Source organism: Staurois parvus, unplaced genomic scaffold (assembly GCF_062004578.1).
Source record: "Staurois parvus isolate SC_StPar_1 unplaced genomic scaffold, SC_StPar_1.0 ptg000116l, whole genome shotgun sequence".
Lineage (NCBI taxonomy): Eukaryota > Metazoa > Chordata > Amphibia > Anura > Ranidae > Staurois > Staurois parvus.
In genome coordinates, this window is record NW_028317912.1 from 2,359,510 (window position 1) to 2,384,744 (window position 25,235).

The window sequence follows — 25,235 nt, forward strand, 5'->3', positions numbered from 1 at the left end:
TTGTGCCATGCGCCATGCATGGCTCACGTGTTCAATCTGGTTGTCAAGCGGTTCCTAAAATCCACCATCCCACTGCAAGACATCCTTAAAATGTCACGTAAACTTTGCATGCATTTCAGCCATTCCTACACCGCAAAGCACACCCTCCTTGAGCTGCAGCGGCAGAACGGAATTCCACAGCATCGCCTGATCTGCGACGTTGCAACAAGGTGGAATTCAACCCTACATATGTTAGACCGCCTTTACGAACAGCGAAAGGCCATCACCGATTTCCTGATGTTACAAGCGGATAAAGGTACTCCCCTGTGTAACTTAGATGTCAGCCATTGGCAGCTCATGCGTGACACCTGCCGCTTGCTCAGGCCCTTTGAGGAGGCCACGCTATTCGTGAGTCGGCAGGACTATGGGATGAACGACGTCATTCCTCTATTGCACGTCCTGGAACAAATGCTGTTAACAATGGCTGGTCAGGGTGCTGTAGACGTGGCGCACAGATCTCAACGCCACATGACCCCTGTGGGGGCAGGACAGGAAGAAGAGGTGGAGGTAGAGGAGGACATTGGTGCTCAGGAATTATTGAGTGAAATGGGTGGTTTTTCCACTCAGCGGACAGGAGTGGAGGAGCAGGAGCATCTGGTAGAGGAGGAGGAGGAGACAGAGGACCCAGACGCACCGTGGCAGTATGCTGTGGAGATGGAGGCAGGGAGTCCCTCGCATTCCTTGGCACAAATGGCCCATAGCATGCTCGGTTGCTTGCGTAGCGACAGCCGAATAATAACCATCAGACAGAGGGATGACTTTTGGCTGTCCACCTTGTTGGACCCTCGCTACCGTTCAAAAATGGTGGCCTTTTTCACACCTGCTGAGAGGGAGGCCAAAATAAAGTACTATAAGAACCACCTATGTAGTCAGTTGGTCTCTGCCTTTCTGCGCCAACGTCCATCCTCAGACACTGTGGGCCCTGTGCGCTCGCGTTCCGCTGCCATGGCAGCAGGGGAGGGGTGGGGTGGTAGGAGCAGTGGCAGCTCCACCAGCAGTGGCTGCCTCAGTCTGCAGTCGATGATGAGTAGCTTTCTTCACCAGCGCAGTGAGGAAACTACTAACCAGCCGCAGCAGCAGCAGCATCAGGTGGACCTGGAGCAGGACCTCAAACAACAGGCTTGGGCCTACTTGGACAGCACCCTGCTAACCGAGGTAGACAATCCCCTTGACTACTGGGCAACGAAACTTGACCTTTGGCCCCAACTAGCTGAATTTGCCCTTGAAAGGCTGTCATGCCCGGCCAGTAGCGTGGCATCGGAGCGCGTGTTTAGTGCGGCAGGAGGTATTGTAACTCCGCGGAGGACACGACTGTCCACCCAAAGTGTGGAGAGACTCACGTTTGTGAAAATGAATCAGGCGTGGATTAGTCTGGATTTCAAACCACCAGTTCCTGACACAACTGACCTAATAACCTAGCCGTTCAGGCCGCTCCCTGAACACCTCGGGAATTGCTTTGTATATCTGTCGCCTTAGAGGCCGCTGTCTGAACAGCTCATGAATTGCTTTCTATATGTGTCGCCTTTGAGGCCGCTGGCTGGACAGCTGATGAATTGATTTGTATATATGTACTTATTGTCCGCTGTCCGGACAGCTCATGAATTACTTTTTGTATATAGCCTTCCAAACCACTCTCAGAATAAGTCATGATATTCATGCTGTGTATAGCCTTATAGGCCAATGGTCAATCAAGTCATGATTGATATAGTGTGTATAGCCTTATAGGCCGCTGTCTTTACAACTTTATAATTCCATGCAGTATATAGCCCTATCGGCCACTTTCTGGCATCCAGTTGCTGTAGCCCCCATCACCACACTGTGCCACGGGCCCCTGTACCGCCTTCTCATACTGCTGCCAGATCCATCCTCTGCCATGTGCGTCTTTGTCGTCTGCTCACGCTGCTGGGTTCCAGTTTTAAACCTAGGCCTGTGTATGGCTTCCGAATACTGCTGCCTCCACCGCCACCCTGCGCCATGTGCCTCTGTCGTCTGCTCACGCTGCTGACGGCTTCCGCTTTTTAAACTAGTCCTGTGTATGTCTTCCGAATACTGCTGCCTCCACCGCCACCCTGCGCCATGTGTCTCTGTCGTCTGCTCACGCTGCTGACGGCTTCCGCTTTTTAAACTAGTCCTGTGTATGTCTTCCGAACACTGCTGCCTCCACCGCCACCCTGCGCCATGTGCCACTTTCAGGTCTCCTTACACTGTTGGTGGGTTCCATTTTGTGATAGGGTGCTGTATGGCCTTCCATTGCTGCTGCCTCCACCGCCACCCTGCGCCATGTGCCTCTGTCGTCTGCTCACGCTGCTGATGGCTTCCGCTTTTTAACCGAGGCCTGTGTTTGGCTTCCGAATACTGCTGCATCCACCGCCACCCTGCGCCATGTGTCTCTGTCATCTGCTCACGCTGCTGACGGCTTCCGCTTTTTAACCTAGGCCTGTGTATGGCTTCCGAATACTGCTGCCTCCACCGCCACCCTGCGCCATGTGCCTCTGTCGTCTGCTCACGCTGCTGACGGCTTCCGCTTTTTAAACTAGTCCTGTGTATGTCTTCCGAACACTGCTGCCTCCACCGCCACCCTGCGCCATGTGCCACTTTCAGGTCTCCTTACACTGTTGGTGGGTTCCATTTTGTGATAGGGTGCTGTATGGCCTTCCATTGCTGCTGCCTCCACCGCCACCCTGCGCCATGTGCCTCTGTCGTCTGCTCACGCTGCTGACGGCTTCCGCTTTTTAACCGAGGCCTGTGTTTGGCTTCCGAATACTGCTGCATCCACCGCCACCCTGCGCCATGTGTCTCTGTCGTCTGCTCACGCTGCTGACGGCTTCCGCTTTTTAACCTAGGCCTGTGTATGGCTTCCGAATACTGCTGCCTCCACCGCCACCCTGCGCCATGTGCCTCTGTCGTCTGCTCACGCTGCTGACGGCTTCCGCTTTTTAAACTAGTCCTGTGTATGTCTTCCGAATACTGCTGCCTCCACCGCCACCCTGCGCCATGTGCCACTTTCAGGTCTCCTTACACTGTTGGTGGGTTCCATTTTGTGATAGGGTGCTGTATGGCCTTCCATTGCTGCTGCCTCCACCGCCACCCTGCGCCATGTGCCTCTGTCATCTGCTCACGCTGCTGACGGCTTCCGCTTTTTAAACTAGTCCTGTGTATGTCTTCCGAATACTGCTGCCTCCACCGCCACCCTGCGCCATGTGCCACTTTCAGGTCTCCTTACACTGTTGGTGGGTTCCATTTTGTGATAGGGTGCTGTATGGCTTTCCATTGCTGCTGCCTCCACCGCCACCCTGCGCCATGTGCCTCTGTCATCTGCTCACGCTGCTGACGGCTTCCGCTTTTTAACCGAGGCCTGTGTTTGGCTTCCGAATACTGCTGCATCCACCGCCACCCTGCGCCATGTGTCTCTGTCGTCTGCTCACGCTGCTGACGGCTTCCGCTTTTTAACCTAGGCCTGTGTATGTCTTCCGAATACTGCTGCCTCCACCGCCACCCTGCGCCATGTGCCACTTTCAGGTCTCCTTACACTGTTGGTGGGTTCCATTTTGTGATAGGGTGCTGTATGGCCTTCCATTGCTGCTGCCTCCACCGCCACCCTGCGCCATGTGCCTCTGTCGTCTGCTCACGCTGCTGACGGCTTCCGCTTTTTAACCGAGGCCTGTTTTTGGCTTCCGAATACTGCTGCATCCACCGCCACCCTGCGCCATGTGTCTCTGTCGTCTGCTCACGCTGCTGATGGCTTCCGCTTTTTAACCTAGGCCTGTGTATGGCTTCCGAATACTGCTGCCTCCACCGCCACCCTGCGCCATGTGCCTCTGTCGTCTGCTCACGCTGCTGACGCCTTCCGCTTTTTAAACTAGTCCTGTGTATGTCTTCCGAATACTGCTGCCTCCACCGCCACCCTGCGCCATGTAACACTTTCAGGTCTCCTTACACTGTTGGTGGGTTCCATTTTGTGATAGGGTGCTGTATGGCCTTCCATTGCTGCTGCCTCCACCGCCACCCTGCGCCATGTGCCTCTGTCATCTGCTCACGCTGCTGACGGCTTCCGCTTTTTAACCGAGGCCTGTGTTTGGCTTCCGAATACTGCTGCATCCACCGCCACCCTGCGCCATGTGTCTCTGTCGTCTGCTCACGCTGCTGACGGCTTCCGCTTTTTAAACTAGTCCTGTGTATGTCTTCCGAATACTGCTGCCTCCACCGCCACCCTGCGCCATGTGCCACTTTCAGGTCTCCTTACACTGTTGGTGGGTTCCATTTTGTGATAGGGTGCTGTATGGCCTTCCATTGCTGCTGCCTCCACCGCCACCCTGCGCCATGTGCCTCTGTCGTCTGCTCACGCTGCTGACGGCTTCCGCTTTTTAACCGAGGCCTGTGTTTGGCTTCCGAATACTGCTGCATCCACCGCCACCCTGCGCCATGTGTCTCTGTCGTCTGCTCACGCTGCTGACGGCTTCCGCTTTTTAACCTAGGCCTGTGTATGGCTTCCGAATACTGCTGCCTCCACCGCCACCCTGCGCCATGTGCCTCTGTCGTCTGCTCACGCTGCTGACGGCTTCCGCTTTTTAAACTAGTCCTGTGTATGTCTTCCGAATACTGCTGCCTCCACCGCCACCCTGCGCCATGTGCCACTTTCAGGTCTCCTTACACTGTTGGTGAGTTCCATTTTGTGATAGGGTGCTGTATGGCTTTCCATTGCTGCTGCCTCCACCGCCACCCTGCGCCATGTGCCTCTGTCATCTGCTCACGCTGCTGACGGCTTCCGCTTTTTAACCGAGGCCTGTGTTTGGCTTCCGAATACTGCTGCATCCACCGCCACCCTGCGCCATGTGTCTCTGTCGTCTGCTCACGCTGCTGACGGCTTCCGCTTTTTAACCTAGGCCTGTGTATGTCTTCCGAATACTGCTGCCTCCACCGCCACCCTGCGCCATGTGCCTCTGTCGTCTGCTCACGCTGCTGACGGCTTCCGCTTTTTAAACTAGTCCTGTGTATGTCTTCCGAATACTGCTGCCTCCACCGCCACCCTGCGCCATGTGCCACTTTCAGGTCTCCTTACACTGTTGGTGGGTTCCATTTTGTGATAGGGTGATGTATGGCCTTCCATTGCTGCTGCCTCCACCGCCACCCTGCGCCATGTGCCTCTGTCGTCTGCTCACGCTGCTGACGGCTTCCGCTTTTTAACCGAGGCCTGTGTTTGGCTTCCGAATACTGCTGCCTCCACCGCCACCCTGCGCCATGTGCCACTTTCAGGTCTCCTTACACTCTTGGTGGGTTCCATTTTGTGATAGGGTGCTGTATGGCCTTCCATTGCTGCTGCCTCCACCGCCACCCTGCGCCATGTGCCTCTGTCGTCTGCTCACGCTGCTGACGGCTTCCGCTTTTTAACCGAGGCCTGTGTTTGGCTTCCGAATACTGCTGCATCCACCGCCACCCTGCGCCATGTGTCTCTGTCGTCTGCTCACGTTGCTGACGGCTTCCGCTTTTTAACCTAGGCCTGTGTATGGCTTCCGAATACTGCTGCCTCCACCGCCACCCTGCGCCATGTGCCTCTGTCGTCTGCTCACGCTGCTGACGGTTTCCGCTTTTTAAACTAGTCCTGTGTATGTCTTCCGAATACTGCTGCCTTCACCGCCACCCTGCGCCATGTGCCACTTTCAGGTCTCCTTACACTGTTGGTGGGTTCCATTTTGTGATAGGGTGCTGTATGGCCTTCCATTGCTGCTGCCTCCACCGCCACCCTGCGCCATGTGCCTCTGTCGTCTGCTCACGCTGCTGACGGCTTCCGATTTTTAACCGAGGCCTGTGTATGGCTTCCGAATACTGCTGCCTCCACCGCCACCCTGCGCCATGTGCCTCTGTCGTCTGCTCACGCTGCTGACGGCTTCCGCTTTTTAAACTAGTCCTGTGTATGTCTTCCGAATACTGCTGCCTCCACCGCCACCCTGCGCCATGTGCCACTTTCAGGTCTCCTTACACTGTTGGTGGGTTCCGTTTTGTGATAGGGTACTGTATGGCTTTCCATTGCTGCTGCCTCCACCGCCACCCTGCGCCATGTGCCTCTGTCGTCTGCTCACGCTGCTGACGGCTTCCGCTTTTTAACCGAGGCCTGTGTTTGGCTTCCGAATACTGCTGCATCCACCGCCACCCTGCGCCATGTGTCTCTGTCGTCTGCTCACGCTGCTGACGGCTTCCGCTTTTTAACCTAGGCCTGTGTATGTCTTCCGAATACTGCTGCCTCCACCGCCACCCTGCGCCATGTGCCACTTTCAGGTCTCCTTACACTGTTGGTGGGTTCCATTTTGTGATAGGGTGCTGTATGGCCTTCCATTGCTGCTGCCTCCACCGCCACCCTGCGCCATGTGCCTCTGTCGTCTGCTCACGCTGCTGACGGCTTCCGCTTTTTAACCGAGACCTGTGTTTGGCTTCCGAATACTGCTGCATCCACCGCCACCCTGCGCCATGTGTCTCTGTCGTCTGCTCACGCTGCTGATGGCTTCCGCTTTTTAACCTAGGCCTGTGTATGGCTTCCGAATACTGCTGCCTCCACCGCCACCCTGCGCCATGTGCCTCTGTCGTCTGCTCACGCTGCTGACGGCTTCCGCTTTTTAAACTAGTCCTGTGTATGTCTTCCGAATACTGCTGCCTCCACCGCCACCCTGCGCCATGTAACACTTTCAGGTCTCCTTACACTGTTGGTGGGTTCCATTTTGTGATAGGGTGCTGTATGGCCTTCCATTGCTGCTGCCTCCACCGCCACCCTGCGCCATGTGCCTCTGTCGTCTGCTCACGCTGCTGACGGCTTCCGCTTTTTAACCGAGGCCTGTATTTGGCTTCCGAATACTGCTGCATCCACCGCCACCCTGCGCCATGTGTCTCTGTCGTCTGCTCACGCTGCTGACGGCTTCCGCTTTTTAAACTAGTCCTGTGTATGTCTTCCGAATACTGCTGCCTCCACCGCCACCCTGCGCCATGTGCCACTTTCAGGTCTCCTTACACTGTTGGTGGGTTCCATTTTGTGATAGGGTGCTGTATGGCCTTCCATTGCTGCTGCCTCCACCGCCACCCTGCGCCATGTGCCTCTGTCGTCTGCTCACGCTGCTGACGGCTTCCGCTTTTTAACCGAGGCCTGTGTTTGGCTTCCGAATACTGCTGCATCCACCGCCACCCTGCGCCATGTGTCTCTGTCGTCTGCTCACGCTGCTGACGGCTTCCGCTTTTTAACCTAGGCCTGTGTATGGCTTCCGAATACTGCTGCCTCCACCGCCACCCTGCGCCATGTGCCTCTGTCGTCTGCTCACGCTGCTGACGGCTTCCGCTTTTTAAACTAGTCCTGTGTATGTCTTCCGAATACTGCTGCCTCCACCGCCACCCTGCGCCATGTGCCACTTTCAGGTCTCCTTACACTGTTGGTGGGTTCCATTTTGTGATAGGGTGCTGTATGGCTTTCCATTGCTGCTGCCTCCACCGCCACCCTGCGCCATGTGCCTCTGTCGTCTGCTCACGCTGCTGACGGCTTCCGCTTTTTAACCGAGGCCTGTGTTTGGCTTCCGAATACTGCTGCATCCACCGCCACCCTGCGCCATGTGTCTCTGTCGTCTGCTCACGCTGCTGACGGCTTCCGCTTTTTAACCTAGGCCTGTGTATGTCTTCCGAATACTGCTGCCTCCACCGCCACCCTGCGCCATGTGCCTCTGTCGTCTGCTCACGCTGCTGACGGCTTCCGCTTTTTAAACTAGTCCTGTGTATGTCTTCCGAATACTGCTGCCTCCACCGCCACCCTGCGCCATGTGCCACTTTCAGGTCTCCTTACACTGTTGGTGGGTTCCATTTTGTGATAGGGTGATGTATGGCCTTCCATTGCTGCTGCCTCCACCGCCACCCTGCGCCATGTGCCTCTGTCGTCTGCTCACGCTGCTGACGGCTTCCGCTTTTTAACCGAGGCCTGTGTTTGGCTTCCGAATACTGCTGCCTCCACCGCCACCCTGCGCCATGTGCCACTTTCAGGTCTCCTTACACTCTTGGTGGGTTCCATTTTGTGATAGGGTGCTGTATGGCCTTCCATTGCTGCTGCCTCCACCGCCACCCTGCGCCATGTGCCTCTGTCGTCTGCTCACGCTGCTGACGGCTTCCGCTTTTTAACCGAGGCCTGTGTTTGGCTTCCGAATACTGCTGCATCCACCGCCACCCTGCGCCATGTGTCTCTGTCGTCTGCTCACGTTGCTGACGGCTTCCGCTTTTTAACCTAGGCCTGTGTATGGCTTCCGAATACTGCTGCCTCCACCGCCACCCTGCGCCATGTGCCTCTGTCGTCTGCTCACGCTGCTGACGGTTTCCGCTTTTTAAACTAGTCCTGTGTATGTCTTCCGAATACTGCTGCCTTCACCGCCACCCTGCGCCATGTGCCACTTTCAGGTCTCCTTACACTGTTGGTGGGTTCCATTTTGTGATAGGGTACTGTATGGCTTTCCATTGCTGCTGCCTCCACCGCCACCCTGCGCCATGTGCCTCTGTCGTCTGCTCACGCTGCTGACGGCTTCCGCTTTTTAACCGAGGCCTGTGTTTGGCTTCCGAATACTGCTGCATCCACCGCCACCCTGCGCCATGTGTCTCTGTCGTCTGCTCACGCTGCTGACGGCTTCCGCTTTTTAACCTAGGCCTGTGTATGTCTTCCGAATACTGCTGCCTCCACCGCCACCCTGCGCCATGTGCCACTTTCAGGTCTCCTTACACTGTTGGTGGGTTCCATTTTGTGATAGGGTGCTGTATGGCCTTCCATTGCTGCTGCCTCCACCGCCACCCTGCGCCATGTGCCTCTGTCGTCTGCTCACGCTGCTGACGGCTTCCGCTTTTTAACCGAGACCTGTGTTTGGCTTCCGAATACTGCTGCATCCACCGCCACCCTGCGCCATGTGTCTCTGTCGTCTGCTCACGCTGCTGATGGCTTCCGCTTTTTAACCTAGGCCTGTGTATGGCTTCCGAATACTGCTGCCTCCACCGCCACCCTGCGCCATGTGCCTCTGTCGTCTGCTCACGCTGCTGACGGCTTCCGCTTTTTAAACTAGTCCTGTGTATGTCTTCCGAATACTGCTGCCTCCACCGCCACCCTGCGCCATGTAACACTTTCAGGTCTCCTTACACTGTTGGTGGGTTCCATTTTGTGATAGGGTGCTGTATGGCCTTCCATTGCTGCTGCCTCCACCGCCACCCTGCGCCATGTGCCTCTGTCGTCTGCTCACGCTGCTGACGGCTTCCGCTTTTTAACCGAGGCCTGTGTTTGGCTTCCGAATACTGCTGCATCCACCGCCACCCTGCGCCATGTGTCTCTGTCGTCTGCTCACGCTGCTGACGGCTTCCGCTTTTTAACCTAGGCCTGTGTATGGCCTTCAATTGAAGCTGCTTCTGCTCCGCCACTCTGCCATTGGACTCTTGATAGTCGTCTCCCCACGCTGCTGCTGGGGGGACTTTTTAACATAGGCCTCTGTATGGCCTTCAATTTTAGCTGCTTACGCTTCGCCACTCTGCCATGGGCCCCTGTACCGCCTCCTCATGCTGCTGCCAGGCCCGTAATCTGCCATGGGCCCCCGTACCGACTCCTCATGCTGCTGCCAGGCCCGTAATCTGTCATGGGCCCCTGTACCGCCTCCTCATGCTGCTGCCAGGTCCATAGTGTGTCATGGGTCCTTGTACGGCCTCCCATTGCTGCTGTCTCCATCGCCACACTCTGCCATGTGCCACTTTCAGGTCTCCTCACACTGCTGGTGGGTTCCATTTTGTCATAGGGTGCTGTATGGCCTCCCATTGCTGCTGCCTCCACCGCCACACTGTGGCTCCACACTCTGGTTTTGGCCCCGTGACTGCCCAAATGAGTGAAGTGTGCGGTGATTCTAAGATCGACGGCACTCATCTGCATGTCATACTGACTGACAGTATTATTTCTCTTCCCCAGCAGACTCCAAGGGCATTTAAATTAAAAGTACAGTGTTCTGCACTAATATAAAGGCTCTCTGAAGCCTAGAAACACCCTTTTTATAAGTTAAATTCGCAGCGAATATATTCGGCTCGAAGCGAATTTTTTCGGCGAATTCGGCGAATCAGCCGAACCAAATTTTTGAATAATTCGCTCATCTCTAGTTAAGGCATTACCAAAAAAGCAGAAGGAAATGACTAGTCACCAGCATTGTCTTTGGGTTCTGTGCATTTGATCTTTTACCCTTTCTGATTTACTATGTCTCTGCTTGAAGGTGGTGTATATGGATGACCTCAAGGTTTGGTCTGTGCATAAGTGAGGGCTCTGAATGCCAGACTTTTTTCATGTTCTACAGAAGCAAGCATTACTTATAGTAGCAGTATTTTTATAACTATGACAGCTTCATTCATGTCAATGATTGTTCATCAAGCAGTGGGTACTAGTACCCGCCATGTTCTTAGTAACCATTGATGTAGTCCAGCCCCAGTAAATTACTGGACAGGAATATGTAGTAATGTAACAAGGGGGTGAGGATAGCATTGACATCACTGACCTGGGAAACCCTTCCTCTATGTGCTCCGCTGCATGCTTAGATAAGAGTCTGGTATTCATTTTCAGAGGGACCTCAAGGTATCTTTTTTATCTTTTTTGTTTGTTTTTTTTTCTATGGGATTCCATATAAAATTCATACCAGACCCTGCTATGGGTATGCTAAGGAATTTGAGGGGGGGTCCCAACATTTTCTTGTACGGTCTGTCTTGACATCCATATCAGACCTACACTAAGGGGTTTGGTCTGTATTTTTACAAGCCTCCCCTTCTTTTGTGTTGGGTCCCATATTAGCAACTATACCAGACCCTCATCCAGGATAAGGGTCTGGTAAAGATAAGGGGAATCCCTGGCTGTTTGTTATTAAGAAGAACTAAAGAGGCCTAATGCCTAAACTGCCACACAGCATTTTTTTTCATTGTAAATGTCAGTCTTGCTGCACTAGGTTGTATACTGTATATCTGTATAGCCTATAAAAGGGCCAATATTGGATTTCACCATTGTGAGTAAATTAACACTCTACTGAATTACCAGTCTACATGCCTGGTACTCAGGCTGGGGTAAGCTTTCATTGTGTAATTTTCTGGAAGTAAAATAATGTAGCTAATATTGGCTTGATGATTATTAGTCATTATTGGCACTATATTGTATTGGTATGATAGTAGTATTTGGATTCAGGTTTAAGGTTAGGAAGTTAGATGCGGTTTAAGCTCCATGGAGCAGGGCCCTCCTAACCCTCTTGTATTGAACTGTATTGTCTCCCTTTATATTGTAAAGCGCTAAGCAAACTGGCGCTATATAAATTCTGTATAATAATAACATTAATAATGAGTAGATTAAGTGAAATGAAAGTATACCCGCTAAAAAAATAATAATTTTGAGCTAGTTTTGTAAACTAAATATCCTTGTCAGACAGTACAGCCAGATTGCAACCTGCAGTTAAAGGCAGACAGATTGGTCAAGGACTACCCCAAACTGTGACTGGATAGTGAAAAATAAGGTAACCTGCTATCAGCCAGCTTCCTCCCTTTCCCTCCCTTCAATGCAATAAAGCCTAATTGGCTTACTGTGTTGTCCCTTATGCACTGTTACATAGTTAGTCTGGCTGAAAAAAGACAAAAGTCCATCCAGTTCAATCATTATAAAAAAATAACGTTATAATCCTATACCCACAGTTGATCCAGAGGAAGGCAAAAAAAACCCCAGCAAAGCATGATCCAATTTGCTCCTGCAGGGGAAAGAAATCCTTCCTGATTCCCAGAGAGGCAATCGGATATTTCCTGGATCAACTTTACCTATAAATGTCAGTGTCCAGTTATATTCTGTGTATCCAAGAAAGAATCCAGGCCTTTTTTAAAGTAATCCATTGAGCTGGCCAGAACCAACTCTTGAGGGAGTCTATTCCACATTTTCACAGCTCTTACTGTGAAGAAACATTTCCGTGTTTGGAGATTACATTTCTTTTCCTCCAGAGTGCCCCATTGTCCTCTGTGGTGACCTCAAGGTGAATAACTCTACACCGAGTTCACTATATGAACCACTGATGTATTTATACATGTTGATCATATCCTCCTTTAATCTCCTCTTCTCAAGAGAGAATAAATTCAGTCCCTTTAATCTTTCCTCATAGCTGAGCTCCTCCATGCCTCTTATCAGTTTGGTTGCCCTTCTCTGTACTTTCTCCAGTTCCCCAATGTTCTTTTGCATACCATTATTAAGCTTGTGAGCTACCAGAACTCCCAGATCCTTCTCCACCATTGATTCCCCCTGTTGTACCCCCCTAGTATGTATGATGCATGCATATTCTTAGCCCCCAAGTGCATAACCTTACATTTATCAACATTAAACCTCATTTGCCACATAGTTGCCCAATTAAACAGTGCATTGAGGTCGGCTTGTAAATTGGAGACATCCTGTAAGGACGTTATTCCACTGCACAGCTTGGTGTCATCTGCAAAGACTGAGATTGTATTTTTAATCCCAGACCCTATATTGTTTATAAATATATTAAAAAGTAAAGGTCCCAACACTGAACACTGGGGTACACCACTGATGACCCTAGACCATTCAGAGTATGAATCATTAACCACTACTCTCTGAATACGATCTTTTAGCCAGTTTTCTATCCATTTACATACAGATTTTTCCAAGCCTGTAGACTTTACCTTACACATTAGCCGTGTGTGGGGAACTGTGTCATATACTTTTGCAAAATCCAAGTATACCACGTCCACCGCCAGCCCTCTGTCCAAGGTTTTGCTCACCTCCTCATAAAATGAAATCAGATTTGTTTGACAACTTCTGTCTTTCATGAATCCATGCTGTCTGTTGCTTAAAATATTATTTTCCATCAAGAACTCATCTATGTAGTCTTTTATTAAACTCACCAGTATCTTCCCAACTGTGTACACGTTTAGAATATCGTCCTAGTCTCATATCAAAAGTGAAGTGGTTACTAAAGTTATGCTAATTCATTAACAACAGAATAAAAAGCTAAGAATGTAATGTATTTATATTGTATTTTCAGATGATTATTGTACTGGTTAAATGCAAATCGTACAATCCGGTATTGTACGATAAAAATTTTCATGCTTGTCCCTTCCATTTTTTTAGGATGATTGCTGTGTACTAACAATCAGATTATCGTATGATCGCTTTAAAAGCGGCATTTTGCGTACGATAATTTGATTGTTTATACGGGGCGTTACTTTATGAGTTAGAATTATGCTCTGTGTGGAACTACAAATATACAGACAGATTAAAGTACTAATTAAAATGCATTGAAGAATTTGTATATCTATAAAATATGGTAAATTATATATCACATATGGTCCTATGATCCAGACCAGAAATAATGTCACTGGCCTCCGTTTCTCGACACGTTGCGTCACAACAATGTGACTTCCTGTTTTTATAGGTCAAATTTTAAGGCGAGGGCGCACTTTATATGGTGGTGGCACACGAAATGGATTCTCCATCATTTATTCTGGCACAGAAAAGTTTGGAGCACTATTTAGTTGCATCTCGATTGGACTTTACTCACTGAATATTGTGTGGCACTTTATTATTTATTGTATTTTGTATTTTGGGGGTTAGGAGGTCTGTCAGTTATTTACTGCTTCCATTTACTCCCTGTTTACACTGATTATCTATTTACTTAATATTTAATCTATTCTATTAATTAATATTTCACTTAGCACTTTTGAGGTTTAGGAGCACTGTTGATTTGTGAGTTGATCTTATTTGAATGGGTTGTTATGGGAAGATGGTTCTTATAGTCTTTGTATGATGTATGGCAGCGCAACACTTCCTTTTTAAAATAAATTAGCAAGTGGGAACACTTTTTGGTGTTGGCACCAGCCCCTTATATTTTTTCACCTTTATTGTGTGGGTGGCAGTGCATTCGAGTTTGCAATTTTTATTTAAAGCAGCATTCTTGCCTGCACATGATTAGATGATGGAAGTTAGCAGAGCTTGCTCTTGTTTACTAAGCTCTGGAGCAACTGCACTTCAACCCCATTATATCGTGATTGAAATAGCTCTGTTTTCTTTTTACATCAATTGTCATAGCTCAGTGCTTTCAATTCATTAACTCCACCTTCTTGACAGATCCGTATTCTCAGCCAGGTTTAAAGGCTTGCACACTGTGAACTAAATGCAAAAGTTCATTGAGCCTCAACATTGACCAATTTGCTGTCAGCTAGATCAAGGAGACCAACAAGACATGCAGTCAGTGACAGTATTTTCAAAGTATGCAAACTGTTTCACAAAGTACTTTTGTGTATGTGGCTGCATGCACTGTATCTGTTTCCATAATTCAGGGTATGAATTATGTCAAATGTGCATCAAATTTGACACCTGTGTGTACAGGAAGATGATGACAAATTACTATTCCAGCCTTCCAAAAAAGCACCACATCAAGATGTACCCAAATATTCAAAGGTTTCTCTTCTACTACCAATTAGCAGGTCAGACTAAGTAACTTATAATTAAATCAAACACGGATAAGGCAAAAAACATTATTGTTATAATACATTTATTCTGGAAATATATACTCATCAATAAACATATATTATTTGTATTACTTAGAAAAATGTATATATACAGTATATATATATATATATATATATATATACATACACATACTCACTAAACAGGTTTAGAAAAGACTCAAAAAGTTATATATATATATATAATTGTTTCCTTAATCTAAGCTTAAAAAAGCCATGCAAAAGAACTGTATGATGCAATATGAATCAAATGGATGCTACAAATGTCAATCTAGTTTCAAAAGAAACATAAATGTTGTCAATGACTACTGTAAGACAGCAGTCAAAACTTGTTTCAGCTTATGAGCTACTTCAATGTACAGTATATGGAGCATTGTGCACAGATGGATTTTTAATGTTGCTTTTACATCCATTGTGTCCCAGTAACATACGTTGAATTCTCTTTGAAAGATGCTCATATAAACAGTACCAATGTCTTTTATATAGATAGCACACATTACATGGTGAAATATTTTACAGTAAAGGAAAAAAGTGTTTCCTAGTAACAGCTAATTAATTGGTGCTCATATTATGAGCATGATGTACTCCTAGTAAGCATGAATATATCAGTTTGCAGTTCTCCAGTTGATAGCTGAGCTTGAAAGTGCCCAGGGGAATAGGGATTTTCAAACAGTAGTGTCTCGTTCCAACCAGTAGGTGTTCACATAAAGGACTGGTTCAGAACTCTGCACTGGTGTGGAGGCTGCCCCTAGTAACATCAGAGGATGCTAAGAGCTACAGGTGGCTCATTGGGTATCAACTGTAAAGCCCAAATCTTTATAGTTCCTGTGACAATACTGAAGATAATTGGGGGAAAATCATTCAGGTGCAAAATTTGATTTAAAGTTAGAGAAATGCACTCAAAAATACCCGTATAAACACAGAAAGCTAAGCTCTGAATATACCATAAATGGAGAAATAATGAACAATAATTCTACAATAGATTTATAAATTTGTCTCACCTATAAAAACAGCAAGACAGAAAGTTTGTGTTCATTATTACAACTAATCATGTGCCTTGTTGATGCCCTACTTTACTAGAACAGAATTTGATCAATTGTCACAATAAGCAAAACCTCCACTTTTCCACTAAAAGCAATTTGAGGCCCAATGTGAGTCTCAGTGGTCTGCGAAGTCATTTGTCAAGCAAACATTATGCACAAGGGGAAGTAAATAATTAAGCCCGCACATGATCAACTCAAACCTACCATCTACATATACCTAGAGCCATGCGTGCCCCGTATAACAGACATAGGTATTTGAAGAATGGTTTTGAGGGCTAGACTACTTTTCCACGTAATGATTAGTGTCCATTTTATGCAGTGATACTTAACATATCTGTAAATGTAATTCTAACAAATTCTCCTATAAGGAGGTTGTGTCTTGCTGAATTCCAGTTCAAGGAGGAGTTAAAATAGTTGCTTTTTCAGACGTTTGCAGCGCTTCTTAAGCTTCTTTAGTCTCCTCTGTTTATTTTTCTGGGTTCTTTGATCCCTGCAAGAGTTAAAAGAAGACTATTTTAACTATCATCATTAATACATTATCAAAACAAACACCATCATCGTCAATTGTCTTTTATACAGACCTATCGCTTATTTTTGTAAACTGCATTACTGAATTAACAAAATATTGTTGGGTTTGTTCAAGCATCCTTTGTATATTTGCTCATATTTTGTATGTCTTTTGCTTTTCTGTTATATAGGATGTATCTAATCCCTACCTTGTCAGTTTTAGACCTGTAGGAATATTGGTGAACCTAATCAGCAGTAATTTTAATGTACTTCTCCTTTAAAGAAAGAATCCAGTACATGAAATCTCTGTAGTAAAAATAAGGAAGTAGCTGATTATTATTTAACTTTGTTTACTTTGCGTGTAGACTTTAGTCTTGCCTTGGGCAGTAATTTGATATTGAGATTGTAACGACAATTCGATGAAGGAAATTATGGTAGTTGAAACTATCCGTATCCCTTTGTACAGTTGTGAAATGATCGCGACCATAGTCCTTTACTGCATGTAGCTATGGAGCAGAGACAAAGGCAGGTAAACTGTATCTATTGAATTCTGTTGAAGTCCTGATGTATTGCCCTTTTGCCATTATATGTCCTATTTTTTTTACTTTTTATAATCTAGTGATCCTGCCAGTAACACACTTCATTTTGAAGGGTGAACTCTCACTTACATTCTACCATTCTCTATTTGGGAAGAATCAGGCTTGTCTCCTTAGGACTACAGAAAACCACCTTTATCCTCTTGTCCATAACACAGGGAGGAAAGGTGTTGTGTAGTTTGCAGAGAAAACTGGGAATTATGCTAATTGTAACAGTCAGCATAAGTTATTAGCAGAAGAAGTTATCACCTTAAAGTATTTTTGGCAGGATTAGCAAGTATTTTTTTATAGCTGTCAAACAGATATAATAACACTTTACAATGGTGTGTTTAGAAGATGAAAAATAGCAAATAAAGAGAAGTTTATTGTTAGGGCCCTTTCACACAAGCTTTACGATCAGGTCCACCTGTCAGTTTTTAAGGCAGCAGGCTGATGTAGTCCATCCAGGTCCAAAAAAAAGCAAAAAAGGACTAAGGCTGGTCATACATTATACAATTTTCTTAAGAAATTTGCTTTGGATTTATCAAAAACCATATAATATGAGGTCAAACCTAAACAACACTTTCAACTGTATCCAATTATGTACTACATATTTGAAGGTAAGTCAAAAGGAGATTGGGCAGAAATTGGACAGAAAATTGTATAGTGTATGCTTATGGATCCCTTGCTGAATGGATGAGACAAAGCCTATGTGAAAGGGGTTTACGTACACTGTAAATCCTTACATACACTTTAAAGTTTACCTAAATAAAAAAATAACAAATCAGCACAAGAGGCATGACTTACCTTCAATGAGATGTGTCCTTTGTACTGCTGTGTCTTCTTTCACCAAATTCTTCCTCGAAGCCCCCTCCCCCCCACTGTAATAATTCAGAAACAGGATCTATGAATGGAAGATGGGTAGACTCCGACTCCATTCATAGACCATATTTCATTCATAGAAACTGTATTAATAGCTTCTATGAATGGAAAAGCTGAGTGGAGATACCAGGCATAGCCCATTACTCTTGATGAGTGCCTGTCTCAGCCCCTTAGTTCTATTAACTCTGCGGCACCGGAAGACTACAGGGGTGAAGCATAGGAGGAGGAAGATTTTGGTGTAAGGAGAACACAATAGCACAAGGGACTTATCTAAATTGAAGGTAATTAATGTTCCTTGTGCTGATCGTTTTCTTTTTTTGTCTTGTTAAGTAAACTTTGGCTTTAAGTCCTAACCAACTTCCGGAATCTCTTAGTTGTTTTTAACCCTTAGTTATACCTTTTCTATTACAAAAAGGATATAGCAATTAGGCAATGCAACTGTGATCCTCTTCAGCTTTATTTGGTTGTAATAAGCAAGTTTACAAGCAATAAACTTTATAGCATGGGTCATGTACATTTACAATCATTGTGCATTTACTGAACTTACAGAGCTCCAATACGGTCCTGGACCCATTTCTGTCTGGGATCTGCACACACTCTGACTGTAGCACTAATGCATGGACTGACACGGACCTGAAAACTGAAAGAGAACAAGAAAAAACTTGTCAATAAATGCGCCTGACTTTCATTGTGGTTATCAACTGACATGTTTGCCTTTATGATTATTTGTTCGTGGCAACCGCTGATGAAGCCACTCTTAGTTATTCATATCAATTTTCCTGTTTGAGTTGAAAGCTTATGATCTAATAGCTCTGGATTTCAAATATGTACCCCCAGCTGCTTTTTTACGCCCCCTTCTCTCCAAATGCAGAGAATATTATAGATTTATAGTTCCTAGTTACTAAAGAGAAGATAATGGGCATTTGAAAAGTGAAGCTGTGTACACTTTGAACACCCTATCAAGGAAGTTATGAACAAATGGAATTTTGCTTGGATATGATTGCATGATCTTAGTGAACACATTTTCTCTTTATACAGTAAACTAAATGAACATTCACTTTGTAAGTTAACATTCTCTACTACTACTATCAACTCCATTGAATAAAGTATATAAGTGCAGTTTTTACAACTGTGTCCAAAGTAAATATAAAAAGTGGGGTCTAAATACTAGGTTTATTGAACTGTACATTGCCAGGCATATTCTTGGATTAAAAAAATATCACTGACATTCTAAACATTCCATAACTTATGTTAAAATTGCAAATAGTCTTTTAGTGTTACTAAACCCAGGACCCTGCATTCACTATTTCTGTTCTGGAAATGCAATTATTTTAGTAAATATAAACTGCTAAAAACTTTTCTTCATCAGCAGTATATAGCAGTCTTCTATCAGTGTTCAGCTGAGCACTGGTTAAAGCTTGTAGGAGGAATTTTAATCCTCCTCTGACTGTCCTATGAGGCTGCATGACCCCTGACCCTCTGTCTGGACAGTGCTGATTGGTCCTGTGTCTATCACATGTACCCCCCTAAAAAAACAGCCTCTCTAGCAATACACACCAAACTGAGCATGTGCATAGTGCCTCCTAGGACTCTGTACTATCAGCAGATGGATTTGGGACTGTGGAAAAAGGGGAGGATGAGAAGACAGGATCAAACAGCCTTTTTACACAATGCGGAGGATTAACCCCTTAGGTTCCACAGTGAGTATGACAAGCATGTTTTATTGCATATACAGACTGATTTTACAGTTTGGGTTTAGTAACACTTTAAATAGCTAAGCGGCAAGAGTAGTTGGAGATTAAGGATTGTTGGAAGTTAGTGCAGATGTGTTTGGTACTTACACTATAGCATCAATATCACAGACTTCTGTGGATTTCTGTTCATAGTAGTCATCAATAATTTTTAAATTTAACTTCTTTTTGGTGTATTTTATACAGCAATCATGGCTTCCAAAAGCTGAAAATAACAACATATAAATATTTTTTTATTATATGTGAGAGAAAATGGAAAAACAGGATTATATAGTATGGTGTAGACCAGGTAAACTGTCCTCCTAATAAGTTTATACTCATATGCTCTAGAAAGCCCCCCAAGTCCCCTTATTTAATATGAGTTGAAGAAAGACGAGTTGCTGAATGCAATCTGAATGCAATATAGATCTTAAAGTTTGAAAGGCAAAAACATTTTTGTTATTCTCTAAAAGTGAAGTTTAAATGGTTTCTTACCTTGTGAAACACCAAACACCATGACAAGAACGACAAATGAGACATATAACTTCCCTCTTGTAGCCATTGTTGTTAATGTTGTTGTTAATAGTCAAGGCTTGGATTTTTATGCAAAATTTGTGGTCACTCCCACTGTTTCTATGTCATGAGGGAATTTTCCTCCTATCTGCAATGATCTAATGTTCCACTATACATTGGCATTGTCCTTGCCAGATTGCTGAGCTGGGTTTTCCCAGGCTCGTTCAGCAAGGTGTTTTAACATCTATGAAGCAATAATGATCATCTGACCTGCATATTTCAGGTATGAGGTGACAGGATTTTCCTAATCTTGACTGTCACTGTGTCAGACTGCAGTAGATATTCTAACAATTGCTGTGCTGTAAAGTTAATATTCAACCACATAAAGAAACAGTTTAAGAGATCAGCGTAGTCTGTAAAATCTGCATTAGTAAGACACAGTGATATCTATTATACAGTTCAATGTAATTCAGCCTTCCCTGCTGTCTTAACTCAGACTGTGAGTGCTGACGGAGGCTGCCATCCCTCATATTGATCATGGTTGTGTGAAAAGTTGTGTTCGATAAACCATGTTCTATAGAAAACGTTCACAAGGCACATTAATCACTCCAGTACAGTGGTACACTTTTGGGTTGACTTGCTAAACAGATTCATAATCTTTACAATACATACATTGTAGCTGAGTCCAATTTGAATATCCATCATGTGTAGATAAAGAGGAATATGCTTTTTGCTTGATTTAATAATCGGACCAAATAAACTTTTTTTTTTTTAGCAAATTAGCCTTATGCATGCTACTGCACATGCGCGACCGGCCAGTGGCCATTTTGGAAATTGGAAAATTTGGATTTTTTGCTCAGTGATGTTCGCTTTTATGTGAGTGCAATCATACTTCAAATAAATACACTATGTGGACCTTTTTTTTACATAGTTAGGCTGAAAAAAGACAAAAGTTCATCCAGTTCAACCATTAAAAAAAAAGTTATAATCCTATAACCACAGTTGATCCAGAGGAAGGCAAAATAACCTCAGCAAAGCATGATCCAATTTGCTCCTGCAGGGAAAAAAATCCTTCCTGATCCCCCGATCGGATATTCCCTGGATCAACTTTACCTATAAATGTTAGTATCCAGTTATATTCTGTGTATCTAAGAAAGAATCCAGGTTTTTTTTTTAAAGCAATCCACTGAGCTGCTCAGAACTAACTCTTGAGGGAGTCTATTCCGTATTTTCACAGCTCTTACTATGAAGAAACCTTTCCATGTTTGGAGATTACATTTCTTTTCGTCTAGACGTAAAAAGTGCCCCCTTGTCCTCTGTGATGACCTCAGGGTGAATAGCTTTACAATGAGTTCACTATATGAACCACTGATGTATTTATACATGCTGATCCTATCCCCCCCTTAATCTCCTATTCTCAAGAGAGAATAAATTGGTTGCCCTTCTCTGTATTTTCTCCAGTTTCCCAATGTTCTTTTTGTGAATTGGTGCCCAAAACTGAGCTGCATATTCCAGATGAGGTCTTACTAATGATTTGTACAGGGGTAATATAATATCTCTCTCTCTGGAGTCTATACCTCTTAATACAAGAGAGGATTTTGCTTGCTTTAGAAACCGCAGCTTGGCATTGCATGCCATTATTAAGCTTGCGATCTACCAGAACTCCCAGATCCTTCTCCATCATTGATTCCCCCAGTTGTACCCCCCCCCAGTATGTATGATGCATGAATATTCTTAGCCCCCAAGTGCATAACCTTACATTTGTGAACATTACACTTCATTTGCCACATAGTTGCCCAATTAAACAGTGCATTGAGGTTGGCTTGTAAGTTGAGGACATCCTGTTTCTTTTTTTTCAAGTCTGAACCTTATCCGGAGTGGGGTAGTTACCCTAACTAAGGTCCATTGTTTGGAAGATCTTTACTTGTTCTCTTGGTGATCTGGAGGAGGATCCGATTGTCCGGCTTTCTGGGTTGTTTACAACAAAGCGTGATTGACCACTCTTAATAGGGGGTCATGCCTTTCTGTTAAGCCTTTCATATGAGTAGTTGGTGACACAACAACTGTCCTTGGATTTCCTTTGTTTCATAACAGTCTCTGGGGACTTTTTCTTTATTTGAATTTTTGGATGGACTATTTTTTGTTTGACACATTTTTCACTGTCTTTTTTCACTAATCATTTGTCACTTTATCTAGCGCTGCACTTTACACATATAGAAGTCCATGCATAACTTGATACCATAATAAAATGAATATTAAAAAATATATATTTTCACTCTCCTTCCACTCTTTTCCACTTTCTTTCTTCCTTTTCTTCTTCCTCTGGGGGGAGGATTGTCCTCTGACCCAGTGGGGTGTCCCATGACAGGTAACACCCAGCTCTTTAAGTGGGACCTGGCGGTAGAGAAGGGGAACCTCTCAAAGGATGTATTTCCAGTTTACCTAATACAGGCACATTTGAACTACTTTAGATTGACACATTGCACTGGGAATAATCCTATAAGCATACTGATAGTGGTTTCTTTGTTTCCCCATTAGATTAGAGATGAGAAATGCGCCTTGTACCCTTCCTAATCCTCTTTATGTGACTCATTGGTTATGTTTTTTTATACATTAGGGGGAGGTTTGTGCTTCCCCTACAAGCTTTTGTACACTTTCTAAAAAATAATTATTGAAAAGAGAGACAAAAAATATATATATACAGTGCTCAGCATAAATGAGTACACCCCTTTTGAAAAGCAAGATTTTAATCAATATCTCAATGAACACAAGAACAATTTCCAAAATTTTGACAAAACTGATTTTATAGAACATTTGTTTAGCTCATTACATGAAAGTAAAGTTAATAATAGAACTCGGATAACAAAATCTTCAGTTTTACTCAAATTAGTTGATGCAAAAATGAATACACCCCACAACAAAAACTACTACATCTAGTATTTTGTATGGCCTCCATAATTTTTAAGGACGGCACCAAGTCTTCTAGGCATGGAATGAACAAGTTGTGACATATTACAAAATCTATATTTTTCCATTCTTCAAGAGCTTTTAGAGCCTGGATGCTGGATGGAGAGTGATGCTCAACTTATCTCATCAGGATTCCCCATAGGTGTTCGATTGGGTTCAGATCAGGAGACATACAGTACTTGGCCACTGAATCACTTTCACCCTGTTCTTCTTCAGAAATGCAACTTGGATGTGACCTTTGATCATTGTCATGTTGGAAAGATTATCAACAACCAAGGACACGGAGTAATGGTAGCATCTTCTCTTTCAATGAATTCATGTTACCATCAATGAAATGAAGCTCCCCGGCACCAGCAGCACTCATGCAGCCCCACTGAAGGACACTGCCACTGTAGGCATCATGCATTTTTTTTGTACTTCTCACCTTTACGACACCATATGGTTTGGAAACCATCAGTTCCAAAAACTCTTATTTTGGTCTCGTCACTCCAGAGTACAGAATCCCAGTAGTTGTCTTCTTTTTCAGCATGGGCACTGGCAAAATCTAGGCAGGATTTTTTGTGCATGGGCTTTAGGAGAGGCTTCCTTCGTGGAAGACACCCATGCATGCCATTCCTCTACAGCGTATGCTGTATTGTGTCACGGGAAACAATCACCCCAGTTTGGCTTTCTACTTTAGTTAACTGCAGTGAACTTGCATGGTGATTTTCTTCAACCCTTTTCATCAGAAGATGCTCCTGTTGGGGTGTTAACTTCTGTGGACGGCCTGGATGTCTCTGTGAGATGGTTGCAGCTCCATCTTTGTTAAATGTTTGTATCACTTTTGCTACAGTATTCTGACTGATAAGTAAAGCTTTGCTGATCTTCTTGTAGCCTTCACCTTTCTTGTGTAAAGAAATTATTTTCTTTCTCAGGCATTGTGACATTTCTCTCTCATGTGGTGCCATTGACAGTATGAAATGGGAAGGGGTTTTCTTTGTTAAGAAACACACTTTTAGACACCTTGCTGGACACCTGTTTAATGAATAATTAGACTCACCTGTAGTTGAATTCTTGTTTATTAGGATTTTATTGTCAAAAATGTAGCTTTGCTCCTAAGACTTTCATTAGGATGTATTCAATTTTGCAACATGGCATGGATGAATTTGTTAGAAAAAAATACTTTTTTGTGTGTGCAAATTAACAAATCTTGCTTGCAATCTATGGCCCGCATTTGTGGGAATATTTTGTAGTATAGTGTCCCACAGAAAATGTTGATTCTGAAAGGAAAGTAAAGGTTTTCAGACAAATCTGTTGGGATGTACTCATTTATGCTGAGCAATACATATCAGTTTAAACCCAGGCTTTGATCAAACTTTGCTTGCTAGTGCATTCATCTGAACCCTGAACTTTTAGCCTGTCCGACAGGACATACTATATATGACAGTTTCCTTCTTTCCCTGTCATTGGTTGCTATGGAAGCAGTTAGTGAAAGCACCTGCCAAGTCCTCAGTGATGTTACCTGACTCCATTCATTTGTTGCCTGGGATACTGAATGAATGGAGACAAATTTCAACTCTATAGGAATAGAGGAGAATCATGATAGAGAACGTGAGAGTTTCTATCTATCTATTTATCTATCTATCTATCTATCTATCTATCTATCTATCTATCTATCTATCTATATACCTTTTTTATTATATTAATATTATTATGGTATCAAGTTGTGTGTGGACGTTTGCTCCTAGTGATAAAATGTGGCTGACATCATTACTCACATATGGCAGCATATTGCTGCTTATCTACGTTTAATAAACGTACATCAATGTCTCTCATTAGTATATAGTAGAGCTAAATGTTCAGGTTTGTTATCTGCCATGTTTATATATGGGTATTCTGCAAGTGAAAGCAGTGACCTTTTTGTGTTTGTTGGTGATTTACCTCATTATAATGATTGTAAAGCTTTTTTTAATTAAAATAGCAAACATGTTATACTTACCTGCTGTGTGCAATGGTGTTACATGGTTCTCTATGTGACGGAGGTATAGGTGGGACACAACACACGTGGGGCACACAAGTCTTTTATTGAGTGATTTGGAGGGCTTACGATAAGTATAGCAAGGTTTTGACAAAACAATAGTTAAGTTTGTACCACAGGGTGGGACACACGACAAGGAGCACACAACAGGGCGTCACACTGGTAGGCAATGGGTTAAGTCTGGGGCACACAGCAGAAGGCAGGCTCCGGCAGGCAATGGGTTAGTCTGGGGGGCACACAGCAGAAGGCAGACTGGCAGGCAATGGGTTAAGTCTGGGGCACACAGCAGAAGGGAGACTGGCAGGCAATGGGTTAAGTCTGGGGCACACAGCAGAAGGGAGACTGGCAGGCAATGGGTTAAGTCTGGGGCACACAGCAGAAGGCAGACTGGCAGGCAATGGGTTAAGTTTGGGGCACACAGCAGAAGGCAGAT

The 25,235-nt window shown here is 44.9% G+C and overlaps 1 protein-coding gene across 1 annotated transcript; it reads right to left on the reverse strand.

Moving 5' to 3' along the window:
- Positions 1 to 14,577: 14,577 nt before the first annotated feature.
- Positions 14,578 to 19,995, reverse strand: LOC149467281 (C-C motif chemokine 20-like). The gene is made up of 4 exons (XM_089671954.1): positions 19,801 to 19,995; positions 19,417 to 19,531; positions 18,123 to 18,215; positions 14,578 to 16,101 (listed from the first exon to the last, which is right to left on the reverse strand). Exons 1-4 carry the CDS (start codon positions 19,865 to 19,867, stop codon positions 16,017 to 16,019), a joined length of 360 nt encoding a protein of 119 aa, XP_089528080.1. The 5' UTR covers positions 19,868 to 19,995; the 3' UTR covers positions 14,578 to 16,016.
- Positions 19,996 to 25,235: the final 5,240 nt, after the last annotated feature.

Coding starts and splice junctions, on each gene's coding strand:
- LOC149467281 (XM_089671954.1), bottom strand. CDS start 19,867: ATGGCTACAAGAGGGAAGTTATATGTCTCATTTGTCGTTCTTGTCATG. Junction 18,216..19,416: donor TGTGATATTGATGCTATAGT/GTAAGTACCAAA, acceptor GTTCTCTTTCAG/TTTTCAGGTCCGTGTCAGTC. Junction 16,102..18,122: donor CAGGACCGTATTGGAGCTCT/GTAAGTTCAGTA, acceptor TAACTCTTGCAG/GGATCAAAGAACCCAGAAAA.